The following is a 16,616-nucleotide window of genomic DNA, read 5'->3' on the forward strand; positions in this document are numbered from 1 at the left end:
TGCATTATTTCTTAAATCTAACATGTTAAGTCTGTACTGTAGGAATAGATTGGTCTTTCTTAACAGTACGATGTACTTATGTAAATAGTTCTCCACCCACTTGCAGAAGAAAACATTTCTTGAAGTTTTTAAGTTGTTTGGAGATTGTAGTAAAGGCTGGAAGTCCTGCTCTAAATTTAAATAGGCAGAAACGGTTTATTTTGATTTTAAAGCCAACAGGAAGTGCAACAATGCATTAAGGACTTGTGCTTTATTGACTATGCAGCTCTCCCACATATTACAAAAAAATTTTCCTCAGTAGAGGAACATCCATTTTACAAACAAATTCTCCATTTTGCTATAGCTACTCTCACATCTGGTATGATAGAGGAATAATTGTCTTGTATACCACTCTCACATCTGGTATGATAGAGGAATAATTGTCTTGTATACAGGACTGGCTCTATAATTGGACCAGGAGGGACTATGGAACCCAGGTGGCATTTGTGTTCAGCCTAAATCTACATTTTGTTGTTCTTTCTACTGGCTGTAGTTAGAAATTTGAGGTATTATGCCACCCAGATATTAATAAAAAATGGTTCCTGGTTTACCCTTCACTCTGGCCCTAGGATAGAATTAGGCCTCCCCAAGGCTAATATTAGCAGACACTTCTAGTTCCCAAGTCTTGTGCCGTTGTTCACTCATCTGTCCATAAGTTAAGTCTAGTATTGTGCTAGGAGGGAACCTGAACAAAATGGGAGCTTTGTATTGCTGGACTTGTTCTTATTGAAATATCTCATGCCTTAATAGTGTTAATAGTACTGCACCTTTGGTCTTCAATATTATTACAAACATTATTACAAGATTATTTTCTGTCACACACTCATAGAATCCTATCAGTACTGTTGCGTACATGTCCTGTGGCCACTGGACTAGGTTCAAACACCTCTTAAGGGGTGAGAACCCCTACATATTACTGCTTGTTCAGTCTCTACCTGTTAGTTAGGAGGGCTGAGCTGGAGCTGTAGTCCAACTGAACCATTTGTTGTTTTGTACAGATAAGGAAATATTTGATCTCTGTACATCAAGCTTGCTACTGCAAGGGTCCATCTTCCACCTGACCTTTGTCACTGCCCTCACCTGTGACCTTCTGACATTTGACATATAATCACCTCTCTAAACATGATAGGATTATGCCTGGTATTTTCCTAGTGGATTTATTGACTTTTGCTAACTGAGGTTTCTGACAGTGTCTCTTACCCTTTCAGTGTGATCATGCTAGGAACAAGCAGGCTAGTATAGTGACTTCTCCAGCTTGCTATTGTTCTGCACCCTCTACTGTATCTTACACATATCTAGGTAGCCCAGTCCTGCTTGTAAATACTCACTCTAGGTTGTATGTTCCTTTTACTTGTGAAAATTGCAGGGATAATGGGTTTGTGTGTAAAAGTTGTGCAAGGCGGCCATATTGTCTTATATAATTGTTTTCTATGTGTACCAGTTCATTGGGTTTGCTTTAACTCAGGCAGAATTTAGTTGAAGGTATCAGATGTTTCCAACGTTTTCATATGATTCAGCTTTCTTACTCACCCACCAGTAATGATATTGTTCAACGAGAGAGCGAGTCAGATTTACGTTTACAGATAAACTCATTTCTTTGCACTCTATAAATAAAGGACCATCATGGATGGTGCAAAATGCACTTTTAAACCCCATCTCCTCCCCTATGTTCTTGGTTATATGTCAACTTATTTGTGGTTGCTCTAACACCCTCAGACTGGAAAGCATCTCCGCCTTCTCCTGTGGTCAGAGGACAGTACTGATATGGTTCTACTTTGAGTGTATAAATCTAGTTTAAAACCACAACAAGATTTATTGCTGGTTCTGCTGTGTTGACGATAACATTTTGCGTTTACCAACCAGCCTCAGGTTATTTTCATAATTGGCCAAGATGATGATAAAACTACTGAAGACCTGACTACTGAGAAATGTCACTTGTTTCCCATAATCCTTGATGCACAGAAATATATTTATGAGAAGGGTAGGTGAAATTAAAATTAAAGGTAAATTATTTATTTTTTTCTTCCACCTAAAAGGCCATTTTAAAGTGTATTACAGATTTTGTTCTGTAAAGCTTTTCTGTAAACTGGTAAAAAAAATATATTTATTTTTATGATGTGTGTCACTGACCTTAAATAAAGTTATGGGAGCTGTGTTTTATCAGCCAATGAGCAATATGTCCTCAAGGACCAGGTGTACACAGGTATGCATTTAATGTAAGCTCTGAAATAAACAGCTAAAACTAACCCCCTTCTTGTGCAAAACAAACAAACAAAACCTGGTTAAATAGTGCTCTTTCATATGCAACAATGAACACATTATTTCAGCAATAAACGTTATCTGACTACGAAAAATTTACTGTATTAACAACTTGTTTGATGTAATTGTTTTTCAACAGGCATGTTCTTCCCACCACATGGCTTTTTAGTTTTTTGAGGATCCAGTCCAGGTTTACTGGAGTAGATGAGGCTTTTTGTTATTAAATAAAAATCACCATGTTCCTTATCACATCACCAGTGCTGAGTCCAATCAGGGACAGATATGTAATAGGTTAGCCTGTCATGTGCACTTCCAATTCTCAGAACTAGAAAATTACGGGAAAGGGGGACACAATAAATAATGAAGCTATTTTGCTCACTTGCTTTACAGTGCATAATTTAAAATTTTATATTACAATCTCAAATTGTGTAATGTCCATTTAATGTCTAGTGGGATGACCTGATCACCTTGATGCCTTCTGTCTGGTGTAAACACGGAATCCAAGATAATATCCCATTGTAGCATAAATAACAGGCTACATATTACAGCAGATATGTCAGTTAGGGATATACAGTGGCTGATAAAGTAGTTAATTGTTAATCTGTAGGTTATGTATTACTTAAAAGGTTTGGATTACTCATTAACTTTCACCACAATTTATTGGAGTTGAACTGACAAAGAGCAGTGTAAGGAAACCTAGATATCAAAATTAAATTAAAAATGTTTTTAATAAAATTCTCTCCAAATATTTTATGTACACAGATTAGGGGCACCAAAACATTTTTTTTGTGTGGGAAAGGCTGTTTACTAGTAACAGGACTGGCCATAGGCACATTACGCGTTATACTCACACTTAAAGGGATATGAGACCAAAATGTTTTCTTTTCATGATTCAGATAGAGCATGCAATTTTAAGCAACTTTCTAATTTACTCCTATCATTTTCTTCGTTTTCTTGGTATCTTTATTTGAAAAGCAGGAATGTAAGCTTAGGAGCCAGAACCTGGGTAGCGCTTGCTGATTGGTGGTTACATAGGAGTAAATTAGAAAGTTGCTTAAAATTGCATACTCTATATGAATCATTAAAGAAAAAAACTGGGTTTCATATACCATTAAATATAATCAATTTTAATCACGGTTCAACAATTTATTGAAAATTAGTTACTATTAATGAATTTAATTCTACTTCATGTACTACTCAAATTTACAAACTTTGATACAAATGTGCTTAATTATCTAATGAGAGGTATGGAGTTGCGTTTTCAATTGCAAAAAGCTGATATCTGTTTTCTGCTCAGTGGTGCTGATGGTCACACAAAGGCTGAGGGTGAACTAAAAGGCAAATTATAAAGCAAAATTAATTGCTCTAATGTGTTAGTGTGCCATTTTTTCATTACTGAACCTAGCTATGTGTTGCTCAGCCTGTTTAGGATTTAAACATATAGGTAAATTTCCAATTGGGAGTTAACCAGCATTGCAGTTCCTGAGTAGGACGATGACTGTTATTGGTGGTTAGATGCCACGCCCTTCTTTGTTGATTCTTTGTTATTTAGGGTTTGTATTGCAAAAATGACGTTCTAAAGTGATTTTGAATGTCCCTTTAATATAGTTGTTTAAGGGGTTAAAACTGAAATTGCTGGGGAAAACAATTAAAATGGATTTTTTTTACAATTTTTTCTGTATATCCATAACCATAATGTGAAATGATACCATTTTTCAGCAGGTGAAACGCACAAACCTAAAGAAGCCCAATTCAGAGAGGACCGGCCATGGGCTAAGAGTAAAATTCAATCCATTGGCGCTTCTTCTTGACGCATCATTAGAAGGAGAATTTGACCTGGTACAAAGAATTATATATGAGGTATGGCGCAGATTCACTAACTCTCACAGAGACCGACTTGTTACAGACAGGTGCTCACTAATTGTGTCTACTAGGTTGAAGATCCCAGCAAACCAAATGACGAGGGCATCACACCTCTTCACAACGCTGTGTGTGCAGGACACCATCATATCGTTAAGTTTTTGCTTGATTTTGGGGTCAATGTAAATGCAGCTGACAGTGATGGATGGTAAGTAGTGATTCAAGTGCATTTGTAATCATTTGTATAGCGTTAGACTTGGTCACAATAACTTGTTTGATTCTGTTCCACCATAATGGCGCATTCACTCAGTATGGTTGACTGAAATGTAAGTTTACTGATACTCAGCTTTTTTTTTCTTCTGTTGGACATGGATGAGGTGATTAAAGGGACCTTTAAGTCAAAATAAACTTTTATGATTTAGAAAGCGCAGCAGTTTTAAGACCCTTTCCAAATTACTTCCAGTATCACATTTTACACAAACTTGTTATATACACACTTTCTGCGGAACAAGAGCCTACTGAGCATGTGCACAAGCTCCCAGGGTATACATATACTAGTCTGTGATTGGCTGATGTCTGTCACATGATACAGGGGGCTGGAAATGGGAGAAAAAATACATTTGTCAGAAAAAAAATCTACTGCTTATTTGATTGTCTTTTTATTGTGTACTTGTTAATTATGTAATTCTACTGCATTGAGTGGTCCTTTAAGGAATGTGCAAGTGAGCAACAGCCATGTTATTGAGGAATCTTCTCCCTTCCTGGAAGTATGAATCATTGTTTGGTTTTATAGTAGAGGGTTTAATATAATAACAATAATCCTAATCTGATAGTGAATGATTGTGCTGTAGTGAAGTTAAGAACCCTTACTCCAACATCATTTTGTGTTGTCAGGATGCAGGGGACATTCTCTAGAGAAACGGGCTTGGCCATGAGATGGAATGGGCTGTATAGAGAGTTAAAGCTCTCTAAAATTAATCCTGGTGCTTTTTTTCTTGGCCCTTTTTGTTGTGCTGTGATATCTGAACTGGATCACAGGTGAAATAATCAGCCGATTAGTAAATATGGTTATTTTACCTGCTCTCACCCAAGGTAATCCTGAAAACATGGCCTTTTGGGGAGGCCTGAGGACAGGTTTAAAAACTAGTGATGTAGAGTCTTTCAGGCAATATGGTGTCTATGTCAATTACATTACATTTTTAAAAGCACCGTCTTGTCAGTAGCAGTAAGCTGTCCTGTTAGCAGTAGTAAGCATGGCACCGTCCTGTTAGCAGCAGTAAGCATGGCACCGTCCTGTTAGCAGCAGTAAGCATGGCACCGTCCTATTAGCAGCAGTAAGCATGGCACCGTCCTGTTAGCAACAGTAAGCATGGCACCGTCCTGTTAGCAGCAGTAAGCATGGCACCGTCCTCTTAGCAGCAGTAAGCATGGCACCGTCCTGTTAGCAGCAGTAAGCATGGCACCGTCCTATTAGCAGCAGTAAGCATGGCACCGTCCTGTTAGCAACAGTAAGCATGGCACCGGCCTGTTAGTAGCAGTAAGCATGGCACCGTCCTCTTAGCAGCAGTAAGCATGGCACACTCCTGTTAGCAGCTGTAACATGGCACCGGCCTGTTAGCAGCAGTAAGCATGGCATCGTGGTGAGTTACTTGAACTTATATGTAGATATTATATTAAATATATACAATTAGAGCCCACTCTCTACTTTTAAAAAGAACCTTTATTCACTTCACATGGGTTAAAAGTAAAATAGCAATTCAACTAGAGTTAAAGTGTTTTGGTATCTGGATAAAATCTGTATGTTTTTCTTCCAAAATTTGATAGGTGGGAAATGTTGATAGAACATGGCCCATTTCTGGAGCACTATATGGCAGAAGTTTTGCAAGAATGTTATCCATTTGCAAGAGCACTAGTTGTCAACACTATTTCCTGCCATGTAGTGCTCCAGATGGCTACCTAGGTATTTCTTAAACACAAAATATTATGCGAACAAAGCTAATTTGATTATAAAAAGTAAATTGGAAAAAAAAATTTTTTTAATTGTATGCTCTGTCTGAATCACAAAAGGAAATGTTTGGGTTTCATATCCCTTTTAAGCTTCTTGAAACATATTGTTCCTAAGAAAAACAAAATTTATGCTTACCCGATAAGTTTCTTTCTTTCCAGATATGGAGAGCACACAACAAAATTTAATTACTAGTGTAAATATCACTTCTAGCCAGCAGGAGGAGGCAAAGAGCACCACAGCAAAGCTGTTAAGTGTCACTCCCCTACCCATAATCCCCAGTTTTCTTTCATGTAATTAGCAAGAGTCCATGAGCTAGTGAAGTATGGGATATACATTCCTACCAGGAGGGGCAAAGTTTCCCAAACCTCAAAATGCCTATAAATACACCCCTCACCACACCCACAATTCAGTTTTACAAACTTTGCCTCCGATGGAGGTGGTGAAGTAAGTTTGTGCTAGATTCTACGTTGATATGCGCTCCGCAGCAAGTTGGAGCCCGGTTTTCCTCTCAGCGTGCAGTGAATGTCAGAGGGATGTGAGGAGAGTATTGCCTATTTGAATGCAGTGATCTCCTTCTACGGGGTCTATTTCATAGGTTCTCTGTTATCGGTCGTAGAGATTCATCTCTTACCTCCCTTTTCAGATCGACGATATACTCTTATATATACCATTACCTCTGCTGATTCTCGTTTCAGTACTGGTTTGGCTATCTGCTATATGTAGATGAGTGTCCTGGGGTAAGTAAATCTTATTTTCTGTGACACTCTAAGCTATGGTTGGGCACTTTGTTTATAAAGTTCTAAATATATGTAGTCAAACATTTATTTGCCTTGACTCAGAATGTTCAACTTTCCTTATTTTTCAGACAGTCAGTTTCATATTTGGGATAATGCATTTGATTTAATAATTTTTTCTTACCTTCAAAAATTTGACTCTTTTTCCCTGTGGGCTGTTAGGCTCGCGGGGGCTGAAAATGCTTCATTTTATTGCGTCATTCTTGGCGCAGACTTTTTTGGCGCAAAAATTCTCTTTCCGTTTCCGGCGTCATACGTGTCGCCAGAAGTTGCGTCATTTTTTTGACGTTATTTTGCGCCAAAAGTGTCGGCGTTCCAGATGTGGCGTCATTTTGGCGCCAAAAGCATTTAGGCGCCAAATAATGTGGGCGTCTTATTTGGCGCTAAAAAATATGGGCGTCGCTCTTGTCTCCACATTATTTAAGTCTCATTTTTCATTGCTTCTGGTTGCTAGAAGCTTGTTCTTTGGCATTTTTTCCCATTCCTGAAACTGTCATTTAAGGAATTTGATCAATTTTGCTTTATATATGTTGTTTTTTCTCTTACATATTGCAAGATGTCTCACGTTGCATCTGAGTCAGAAGATACTACAGGAAAATCGCTGTCTAGTGCTGGATCTACCAAAGCTAAGTGTATCTGCTGTAAACTTTTGGTAGCTATTCCTCCAGCTGTTTGTATTGATTGTCATGACAAACTTGTTAAAGCAGATAATATTTCCTTTAGTAAAGTACCATTGCCTGTTGCAGTTCCTTCAACATCTAAGGTGCAGAATGTTCCTGATAACATAAGAGATTTTGTTTCTGAATCCATAAAGAAGGCTATGTCTGTTATTTCTCCTTCTAGTAAACGTAAAAAATCTTTTAAAACTTCTCTCCCTACAGATGAATTTTTAAATGATCATCATTCTGATTCTGATGACTCTTCTGGTTCAGAGGATTCTGTCTCAGAGGTTGATGCTGATAAATCTTCATATTTATTTAAAATGGAATTTATTCGTTCTTTACTTAAAGAAGTACTAATTGCTTTAGAAATAGAGGATTCTGGTCCTCTTGATACTAATTCTAAACGTTTGGATAAGGTATTTAAAGCTCCTGTGGTTATTCCAGAAGTTTTTCCTGTTCCTAATGCTATTTCTGCAGTAATTTCCAAAGAATGGGATAAATTGGGTAATTCATTTACTCCTTCTAAACGTTTTAAACAATTATATCCTGTGCCGTCTGACAGATTAGAATTTTGGGACAAAATCCCTAAAGTTGATGGGGCTATTTCTACCCTTGCTAAACGTACTACTATTCCTACGTCAGATGGTACTTCGTTTAAGGATCCTTTAGATAGGAAAATTGAATCCTTTCTAAGAAAAGCTTATCTGTGTTCAGGTAATCTTCTTAGACCTGCTATATCTTTGGCTGATGTTGCTGCAGCTTCAACTTTTTGGTTGGAAACTTTAGCGCAACAAGTAACACATCATGATTCTCATGATATTATTATTCTTCTTCAGCATGCTAATAATTTTATCTGTGATGCCATTTTTGATATTATCAGAGTTGATGTCAGGTTTATGTCTCTAGCTATTTTAGCTAGAAGAGCTTTATGGCTTAAAACTTGGAATGCTGATATGGCTTCTAAATCAACTCTACTTTCCATTTCTTTCCAGGGTAACAAATTATTTGGTTCTCAGTTGGATTCTATTATTTCAACTGTTACTGGTGGGAAAGGAACTTTTTTACCACAGGATAAAAAATCTAAGGGTAAAAACAGGGCTAATAATCGTTTTCGTTCCTTCGTTTCAACAAAGAACAAAAGCCTGATCCTTCATCCTCAGGAGCAGTTTCAGTTTGGAAACCATCTCCAGTCTGGAATAAATCCAAGCCAGCTAGAAAGGCAAAGCCTGCTTCTAAGTCCACATGAAGGTGCGGCCCTCATTCCAGCTCAGCTGGTAGGGGGCAGGTTACGTTTTTTCAAGGAAATTTGGATCAATTCTGTTCACAATCTTTGGATTCAGAACATTGTTTCAGAAGGGTACAGAATTGGTTTCAAGATGAGACCTCCTGCAAAGAGATTTTTTTCTTTCCCGTGTCCCAGTAAATCCAGTAAAAGCTCAAGCATTTCTGAATTGTGTTTCAGATCTAGAGTTGACTGGAGTAATTATGCCAGTTCCAGTTCCGGAACAGGGGATGGGGTTTTATTCAAATCTCTTCATTGTACCAAAGAAGGAGAATTCCTTCAGACCAGTTCTGGATCTAAAAATATTGAATCGTTATGTAAGGATACCAACGTTCAAGATGGTAACTGTAAGGACTATCTTGCCTTTTGTTCAGCAAGGGAATTATATGTCCACAATAGATTTACAGGATGCATATCTGCATATTCCGATTCATCCAGATCATTATCAGTTCCTGAGATTCTCTTTTCTGGACAAGCATTACCAGTTTGTGGCTCTGCCGTTTGGCCTAGCTACAGCTCCAAGAATTTTTACAAAGGTTCTCGGTGCCCTTCTGTCTGTAATCAGAGAACAGGGTATTGTGGTATTTCCTTATTTGGACGATATCTTGGTACTTGCTCAGTCTTTACATTTAGTAGAATCTCATACGAATCGACTTGTGTTGTTTCTTCAAGATCATGGTTGGAGGATCAATTTACCAAAAAGTTCATTGATTCCTCAGACAAGGGTAACCTTTCTGGGTTTCCAGATGGATTCAGTGTCCATGACTCTGTCTTTAACAGACAAGAGACGTCTAAAATTGATTGCAGCTTGTCGAAACCTTCAGTCACAATCATTCCCTTCGGTAGCCTTATGCATGGAAATTCTAGGTCTTATGACTGCTGCATCGGACGCGATCCCCTTTGCTCGTTTTCACATGCGACCTCTTCAGCTCTGTATGCTGAATCAATGGTGCAAGGATTACACAAAGATCTCAATTAATATCTTTAAAACCGATTGTTCGACACTCTCTAACATGGTGGACAGATCACCATCGTTTAATTCAGGGGGCTTCTTTTGTGCTTCCGACCTGGACTGTAATTTCATCAGATGCAAGTCTCACAGGTTGGGGAGCTGTGTGGGGATCTCTGACGGCACAAGGAGTTTGGGAATCTCAGGAGGTGAGATTACCGATCAATATTTTGGAACTCCGTGCAATTTTCAGAGCTCTTCAGTTTTGGCCTCTTCTGAAGAGAGAATCGTTCATTTGTTTTCAGACAGACAATGTCACAACTGTGGCATACATCAATCATCAAGGAGGGACTCACAGTCCTCTGGCTATGAAAGAAGTATCTCGAATTTTGGTTTGGGCGGAATCCAGCTCCTGTCTAATCTCTGCGGTTCATATCCCAGGTATAGACAATTGGGAAGCGGATTATCTCAGTCGCCAAACGTTGCATCCGGGCGAATGGTCTCTTCACCCAGAGGTATTTCTTCAGATTGTTCAAATGTGGGAACTTCCAGAAATAGATCTGATGGCGTCCCATCTAAACAAGAAACTTCCCAGGTATCTGTCCAGATCCCGGGATCCTCAGGCGGAGGCAGTGGATGCATTATCACTTCCTTGGAAGTATCATCCTGCCTATATCTTTCCGCCTCTAGTTCTTCTTCCAAGAGTAATCTCCAAGATTCTGAAGGAATGCTCGTTTGTTCTGCTGGTAGCTCCGGCATGGCCTCACAGGTTTTGGTATGCGGATCTCGTCCGGATGGCCTCTTGCCAACCGTGGACTCTTCCGTTAAGACCAGACCTTCTGTCACAAGGTCCTTTTTTCCATCAGGATCTGAAATCCTTAAATTTAAAGGTATGGAGATTGAACGTTTGATTCTTGGTCAAAGAAGTTTCTCTGACTCTGTGATTAATACTATGTTACAGGCTCGTAAATCTGTATCTAGAGAGATATATTATAGAGTCTGGAAGACTTATATTTCTTGGTGTCTTTCTCATCATTTTTCTTGGCATTCTTTTAGAATACCAAGAATTTTACAGTTTCTTCAGGATGGTTTAGATAAGGGTTTGTCCGCAAGTTCCTTGAAAGGACAAATCTCTGCTCTTTCTGTTCTTTTTCACAGAAAGATTGCTATTCTTCCTGATATTCATTGTTTTGTACAAGCTTTGGTTCGTATAAAACCTGTCATTAAGTCAATTTCTCCTCCTTGGAGTTTGAATTTGGTGCTGGGAGCTCTTCAAGCTCCTCCGTTTGAACCTATGCATTCATTGGACATTAAATTACTTTCTTGGAAAGTTTTGTTCCGTTTGGCCATCTCTTCTGCCAGAAGAGTTTCTGAATTATCTGCTCTTTCTTGTGAGTCTCCTTTTCTGATTTTTCATCAGGATAAGGCGGTGTTGCGAACTTCTTTTGAATTTTTACCTAAAGTTGTGAATTCCAACAACATTAGTAGAGAAATTGTGGTTCCTTCATTATGTCCTAATCCTAAGAATTCTAAGGAGAAATCGTTGCATTCTTTGGATGTTGTTAGAGCTTTGAAATATTATGTTGAAGCTACTAAATCTTTCCGAAAGACTTCTAGTCTATTTGTTATCTTTTCCGGTTCTAGAAAAGGCCAGAAAGCTTCTGCAATTTCTTTGGCATCTTGGTTGAAATCTTTAATTCATCTTGCCTATGTTGAGTCGGGTAAAACTCCGCCTCAGAGAATTACAGCTCATTCTACTAGGTCAGTTTCTACTTCCTGGGCGTTTAGGAATGAAGCTTCGGTTGATCAGATTTGCAAAGCAGCAACTTGGTCCTCTTTGCATACTTTTACTAAATTCTACCATTTTGATGTATTTTCTTCTTCTGAAGCAGTTTTTGGTAGAAAAGTACTTCAGGCAGCGGTTTCAGTTTGAATCTTCTGCTTATGTTTTTCATTAAACTTTATTTTGGGTGTGGATTATTTTCAGCAGGAATTGGCTGTCTTTATTTTGTCCCTCCCTCTCTAGTGACTCTTGTGTGGAAAGATCCACATCTTGGGTAGTCATTATCCCATACGTCACTAGCTCATGGACTCTTGCTAATTACATGAAAGAAAACATAATTTATGTAAGAACTTACCTGATAAATTCATTTCTTTCATATTAGCAAGTCCATGAGGCCCGCCCTTTTTTTGTGGTGGTTATGATTTTGTATAAAGCACAATTATTCCAATTCCTTATTTTATATGCTTTCGCACTTTTTTATCACCCCACTTCTTGGCTATTCGTTAAACTCAATTGTGGGTGTGGTGAGGGGTGTATTTATAGGCATTTTGAGGTTTGGGAAACTTTGCCCCTCCTGGTAGGAATGTATATCCCATACGTCACTAGCTCATGGACTCTTGCTAATATGAAAGAAATGAATTTATCAGGTAAGTTCTTACATAAATTATGTTATTCAACCAAAGGGAAATGGAAAAGGAATAACACAAAGGTCTAGAGGTGTCTGAGGTTTAGTAAAAAATAACTGTCTTAATAAAGGGTGGGGTCGTGAACTCTCCATATCCGGAAAGAAAGAAATTTATCAGGGAAGCATAAATTCCGCCCACTAAATAATCCGTGGTGGTTGATGTAAGCCACTGAGGTGGTGATGTCCGACTGAAACCTGATACCTAAAACCTGATAAACCGGGCTAAGGACAATTGAGGCCAAGCCATCAGAGCTTGGCCTCAGTCGCTCTCTAAATCTCTCTCAATTCCAAGATGTTTAGGGGGAGAGCAGACTCCTCCAAAATCCATAGTCCCTGCGCTTTTAACGAGTCCCAGACTGCTCCCCAGCATAGCAGGCTTGCGCCCGTGGTCACAATTACCCAGGAAGGTCTCCGGAAGCGTGTGCCCTTAGACAGATGGTTCTGAGAAAGCCTCCACGGGAGAGAGTCCTCTGAGACAGATCCGAATGGTCTCCGTTCCATTGCCTGAGCATGCATAATTGCAGAGCTCTTAAATGGAATCGAGCATTAATCGAAGAATAATGTCCATGGAAGCGATCATCAGACCAATTACCACCATACTTTGAGCCATTGATGGCCGAACAGTAGATTGTAGAGAGAGGTAAGAGGAGAGAATTCTGGATTTTCTGACCTCCATCAGAAAATTTTTCATAGATAGGGAATCTATTATGGTCCCTAAGAAAACCACCCTTGTAGCTGGAATAAGGGAACTCTTTTCCAGATTCACTCTCCATCCGTGGGAACGCAGAAAAGACGTCAAGAGAGTTTTCTTGTTGAAAAGATGGCGTCTGAACCAATATCTCGTCCATGTAGGGTGCCACTGCAATTCCCCGAGACTTGATCACTGCCAAGAGAGCCCCCAGAATCGTTGAGAAAATTCTCGGAGCTGTGGCAAGGCCAAACGGAAGAGCCACAAACTGAAAGTGTTTGTCTAGAAAGGCGAATCTCAGGAATTTGTGATGATCCCTGTGGATGGGAACATGAAGATACGAATCCTTCAGGTCTATGGTCGTCATGAACTGACCCTCTTGGACCAAAGGAAGAATGGAACTAATGGTTTCCATTTTGAAGGACGATACCCTGAGAAACTTGTTGAGGCACTTTAGGTCTAAAATGGGTCGAAAAGTTCCCTCTTTTTTTGGGCACAACGAACAGATTTGAATAGAATCCTAGACCCTGTTCCCTTAACTGGAACAATCACTCCCAGGCAGGAAAGTTCCTGAACGCAGTTCAAGAATGCCTCTCTTTTTACTTAGTCTGCAGACAATCTTGAGAGGTAGAATCTGCCCCTGGGAGGGAAAATTTTGAATTCTATATTGTAACCTTGAGATACATACTAGGTCCACAGCCCAAGGATCTGGGACATCTCGTCTCCACGCTTGACAAAACAGGGAAAGTCTTCCCTCCACTTGATCCGATCCAGGACCAGGGGCCGACCCTTCATGCTGACTTAGACTCAGCTGAGAGTTTCTTTGATTGCTTTCCCTTATTCCAAAACTGATTGGGCTTCCAAGAAGACTTGGACTGCCCCTGCTTGGAAGAGGGAGAGGAAGACTTTTGACCTCTGAAGTTACGAAAGGAACAAAAATTACTTTGATGTCCTTTGAGTCTGTTCTTCTTGTCTTGCGGTAGAAAAGACCCTTTTCTCCAACATAGGTGTGTCCGGTCCACGGCGTCATCCTTACTTGTGGGATATTCTCTTCCCCAACAGGAAATGGCAAAGAGCCCAGCAAAGCTGGTCACATGATCCCTCCTAGGCTCCGCCTACCCCAGTCATTCTCTTTGCCGTTGTACAGGCAACATCTCCACGGAGATGGCTTAGAGTTTTTTTAGTGTTTAACTGTAGTTTTTCATTATTCAATCAAGAGTTTGTTATTTTCAAATAGTGCTGGTACGTACTATTTACTCAGAAACAGAAAAGAGATGAAGAATTCTGTTTGTATGAGGAAAATGATTTTAGCAACCGTAACTAAAATCCATGGCTGTTCCACACAGGACTGTTGAGAGCAATTAACTTCAGTTGGGGGAACAGTTTGCAGTCCCTTGCTGCTTGAGGTATGACACATTCTAACAAGACGATGTAATGCTGGAAGCTGTCATTTTCCCTATGGGATCCGGTAAGCCATGTTTATTACGATTGTAAATAAGGGCTTCACAAGGGCTTATTTAAACTGTAGACTTTTTCTGGGCTAAATCGATTGATTATTAACACATATTTAGCCTTGAGGAATCATTTTATCTGGGTATTTTGAATAATAATATCGGCAGGCACTGTTTTAGACACCTTATTCTTTAAGGGCTTTCCCAAAGCATAGGCAGAGTCTCATTTTCGCGCCGGTGTTGCGCACTTGTTTTTGAGAGGCATGGCATGCAGTCGCATGTGAGAGGAGCTCTGATACTTATAAAAGACTTCTGAAGGCGTCATTTGGTATCGTATTCCCCTTTGGGTTTGGTTGGGTCTCAGCAAAGCAGATACCAGGGACTGTAAAGGGGTTTAAAGCTTAAAACGGCTCCGGTTCCGTTATTTTAAGGGTTAAAGCTTCCAAAATTGGTGTGCAATATTTTCAAGGCTTTAAGACGCTGTGGTGAAAATTTGGTGAATTTTGAACAATTCCTTCATGTTTTTTCGCAATTGCAGTAATAAAGTGTGTTCAGTTTAAAATTTAAAGTGACAGTAACGGTTTTATTTTAAAACGTTTTTTGTACTTTCTGATCAAGTTTATGCCTGTTTAACATGTCTGACCTACCAGATAGACTGTGTTCTGAATGTGGGGAAGCCAGAATTCCTATTCATTTAAATAAATGTGATTTATGTGATAATGACAATGATGCCCAAGATGATTCCTCAAGTGAGGGGAGTAAGCATGGTACTGCATCATTCCCTCCTTCGTCTACACGAGTCTTGCCCACTCAGGAGGCCCCTAGTACATCTAGCGCGCCAATACTCCTTACTATGCAACAATTAACGGCTGTAATGGATAATTCTGTCAAAAACATTTTAGCCAAAATGAACCCTTGTCAGCGTAAGCGTGGCTGCTCTGTTTTAGTTACTGAAGAGCATGACGACGCTGATATTAATATCTCTGAAGGGCCCCTAACCCAATCTGAGGGGGCCAGGGAGGTTTTGTCTGAGGGAGAAATTACTGATTTAGGGAACATTTCTCAGCAGGCTGAATCTGATGTGATTACATTTAAATTTAAATTGGAACATCTCCGCATTTTGCTTAAGGAGGTATTATCCACTCTGGATGATTGTGAAAATTTAGTCATCCCAGAGAAACTATGTAAAATGGACAAGTTCCTAGAGGTGCCGGGGCTCCCAGAAGCTTTTCCTATACCCAAGCGGGTGGCGGACATTGTTAATAAAGAATGGGAAAGGCCCGGTATTCCTTTCGTCCCTCCCCCCATATTTAAAAAATTGTTTCCTATGGTCGACCCCAGAAAGGACTTATGGCAGTCAGTCCCCAAGGTCGAGGGAGCGGTTTCTACTTTAAACAAACGCACCACTATTCCCATAGAGGATAGTTGTGCTTTCAAAGATCCTATGGATAAAAAATTAGAAGGTTTACTTAAAAAGATGTTTGTTCAGCAGGGTTACCTTCTACAACCCATTTCATGCATTGTCCCTGTCACTACTGCCGCATATTTCTGGTTTGATGAACTGCTTAAGGTGCTCGATAGTGACTCTCCTCCTTATGAGGAGATTATGGACAGAATCAATGCTCTCAAATTGGCTAATTCTTTCACTCTAGACGCCTCTTTGCAATTGGCTAAGTTAGCGGCTAAGAACTCTGGGTTTGCTATTGTGGCGCGCAGAGCGCTTTGGTTGAAATCTTGGTCGGCTGATGCGTCTTCCAAGAACAAGCTACTAAACATTCCTTTCAAGGGGAAAACGTTGTTTGGTCCTGACTTGAAAGAGATTATCTCTGATATCACTGGGGGTAAAGGCCACGCCCTTCCTCAGGATCGGCCTTTCAAGGCAAAAAATAGACCTAATTTTCGTCCCTTTCGTAAAAACGGACCAGCCCAAGGTGCTACGTCCTCTAAGCAAGAGGGTAATACTGCTCAGGCCAAGCCAGCTTGGAGACCAATGCAAGGCTGGAACAAGGGAAAGCAGGCCAAGAAACCTGCCACTGCTACCAAGTCAGCATGAAATATTGGCCCCCGATCCGGGACCGGATCTGGTGGGGGGCAGACTCTCTCTCTTCGCTCAGGCTTGGGCAAGAGATGTTCTGGATCCTTGGGCGCTAGAATTA

The 16,616-nt window shown here is 39.8% G+C and overlaps 1 protein-coding gene across 6 annotated transcripts in view; it reads left to right on the forward strand.

Annotated features, from left to right (window-relative positions):
• The window catches only part of PPP1R13B (protein phosphatase 1 regulatory subunit 13B), a 271,782-nt gene that overhangs the window by 239,480 nt on the left and 15,686 nt on the right, over nucleotides 1-16,616 (forward strand). For 4 of the 6 annotated variants that reach the window (XM_053697390.1, XM_053697392.1, XM_053697393.1 and 1 more), the window contains 2 exons: nucleotides 4,018-4,158; nucleotides 4,233-4,366. In XM_053697390.1, coding sequence (XP_053553365.1) covers nucleotides 4,018-4,158; nucleotides 4,233-4,366 — 275 coding nt within the window. The remainder of the gene's footprint in view (nucleotides 1-4,017; nucleotides 4,159-4,232; nucleotides 4,367-16,616) is intronic. The other 2 variants (XM_053697391.1, XM_053697394.1) reach the window with 1 other exon arrangement.

The sequence above is a fragment of the Bombina bombina genome, chromosome 1 (assembly GCF_027579735.1).
Source record: "Bombina bombina isolate aBomBom1 chromosome 1, aBomBom1.pri, whole genome shotgun sequence".
In the NCBI taxonomy this organism is placed as follows: Eukaryota; Metazoa; Chordata; class Amphibia; order Anura; family Bombinatoridae; genus Bombina; species Bombina bombina.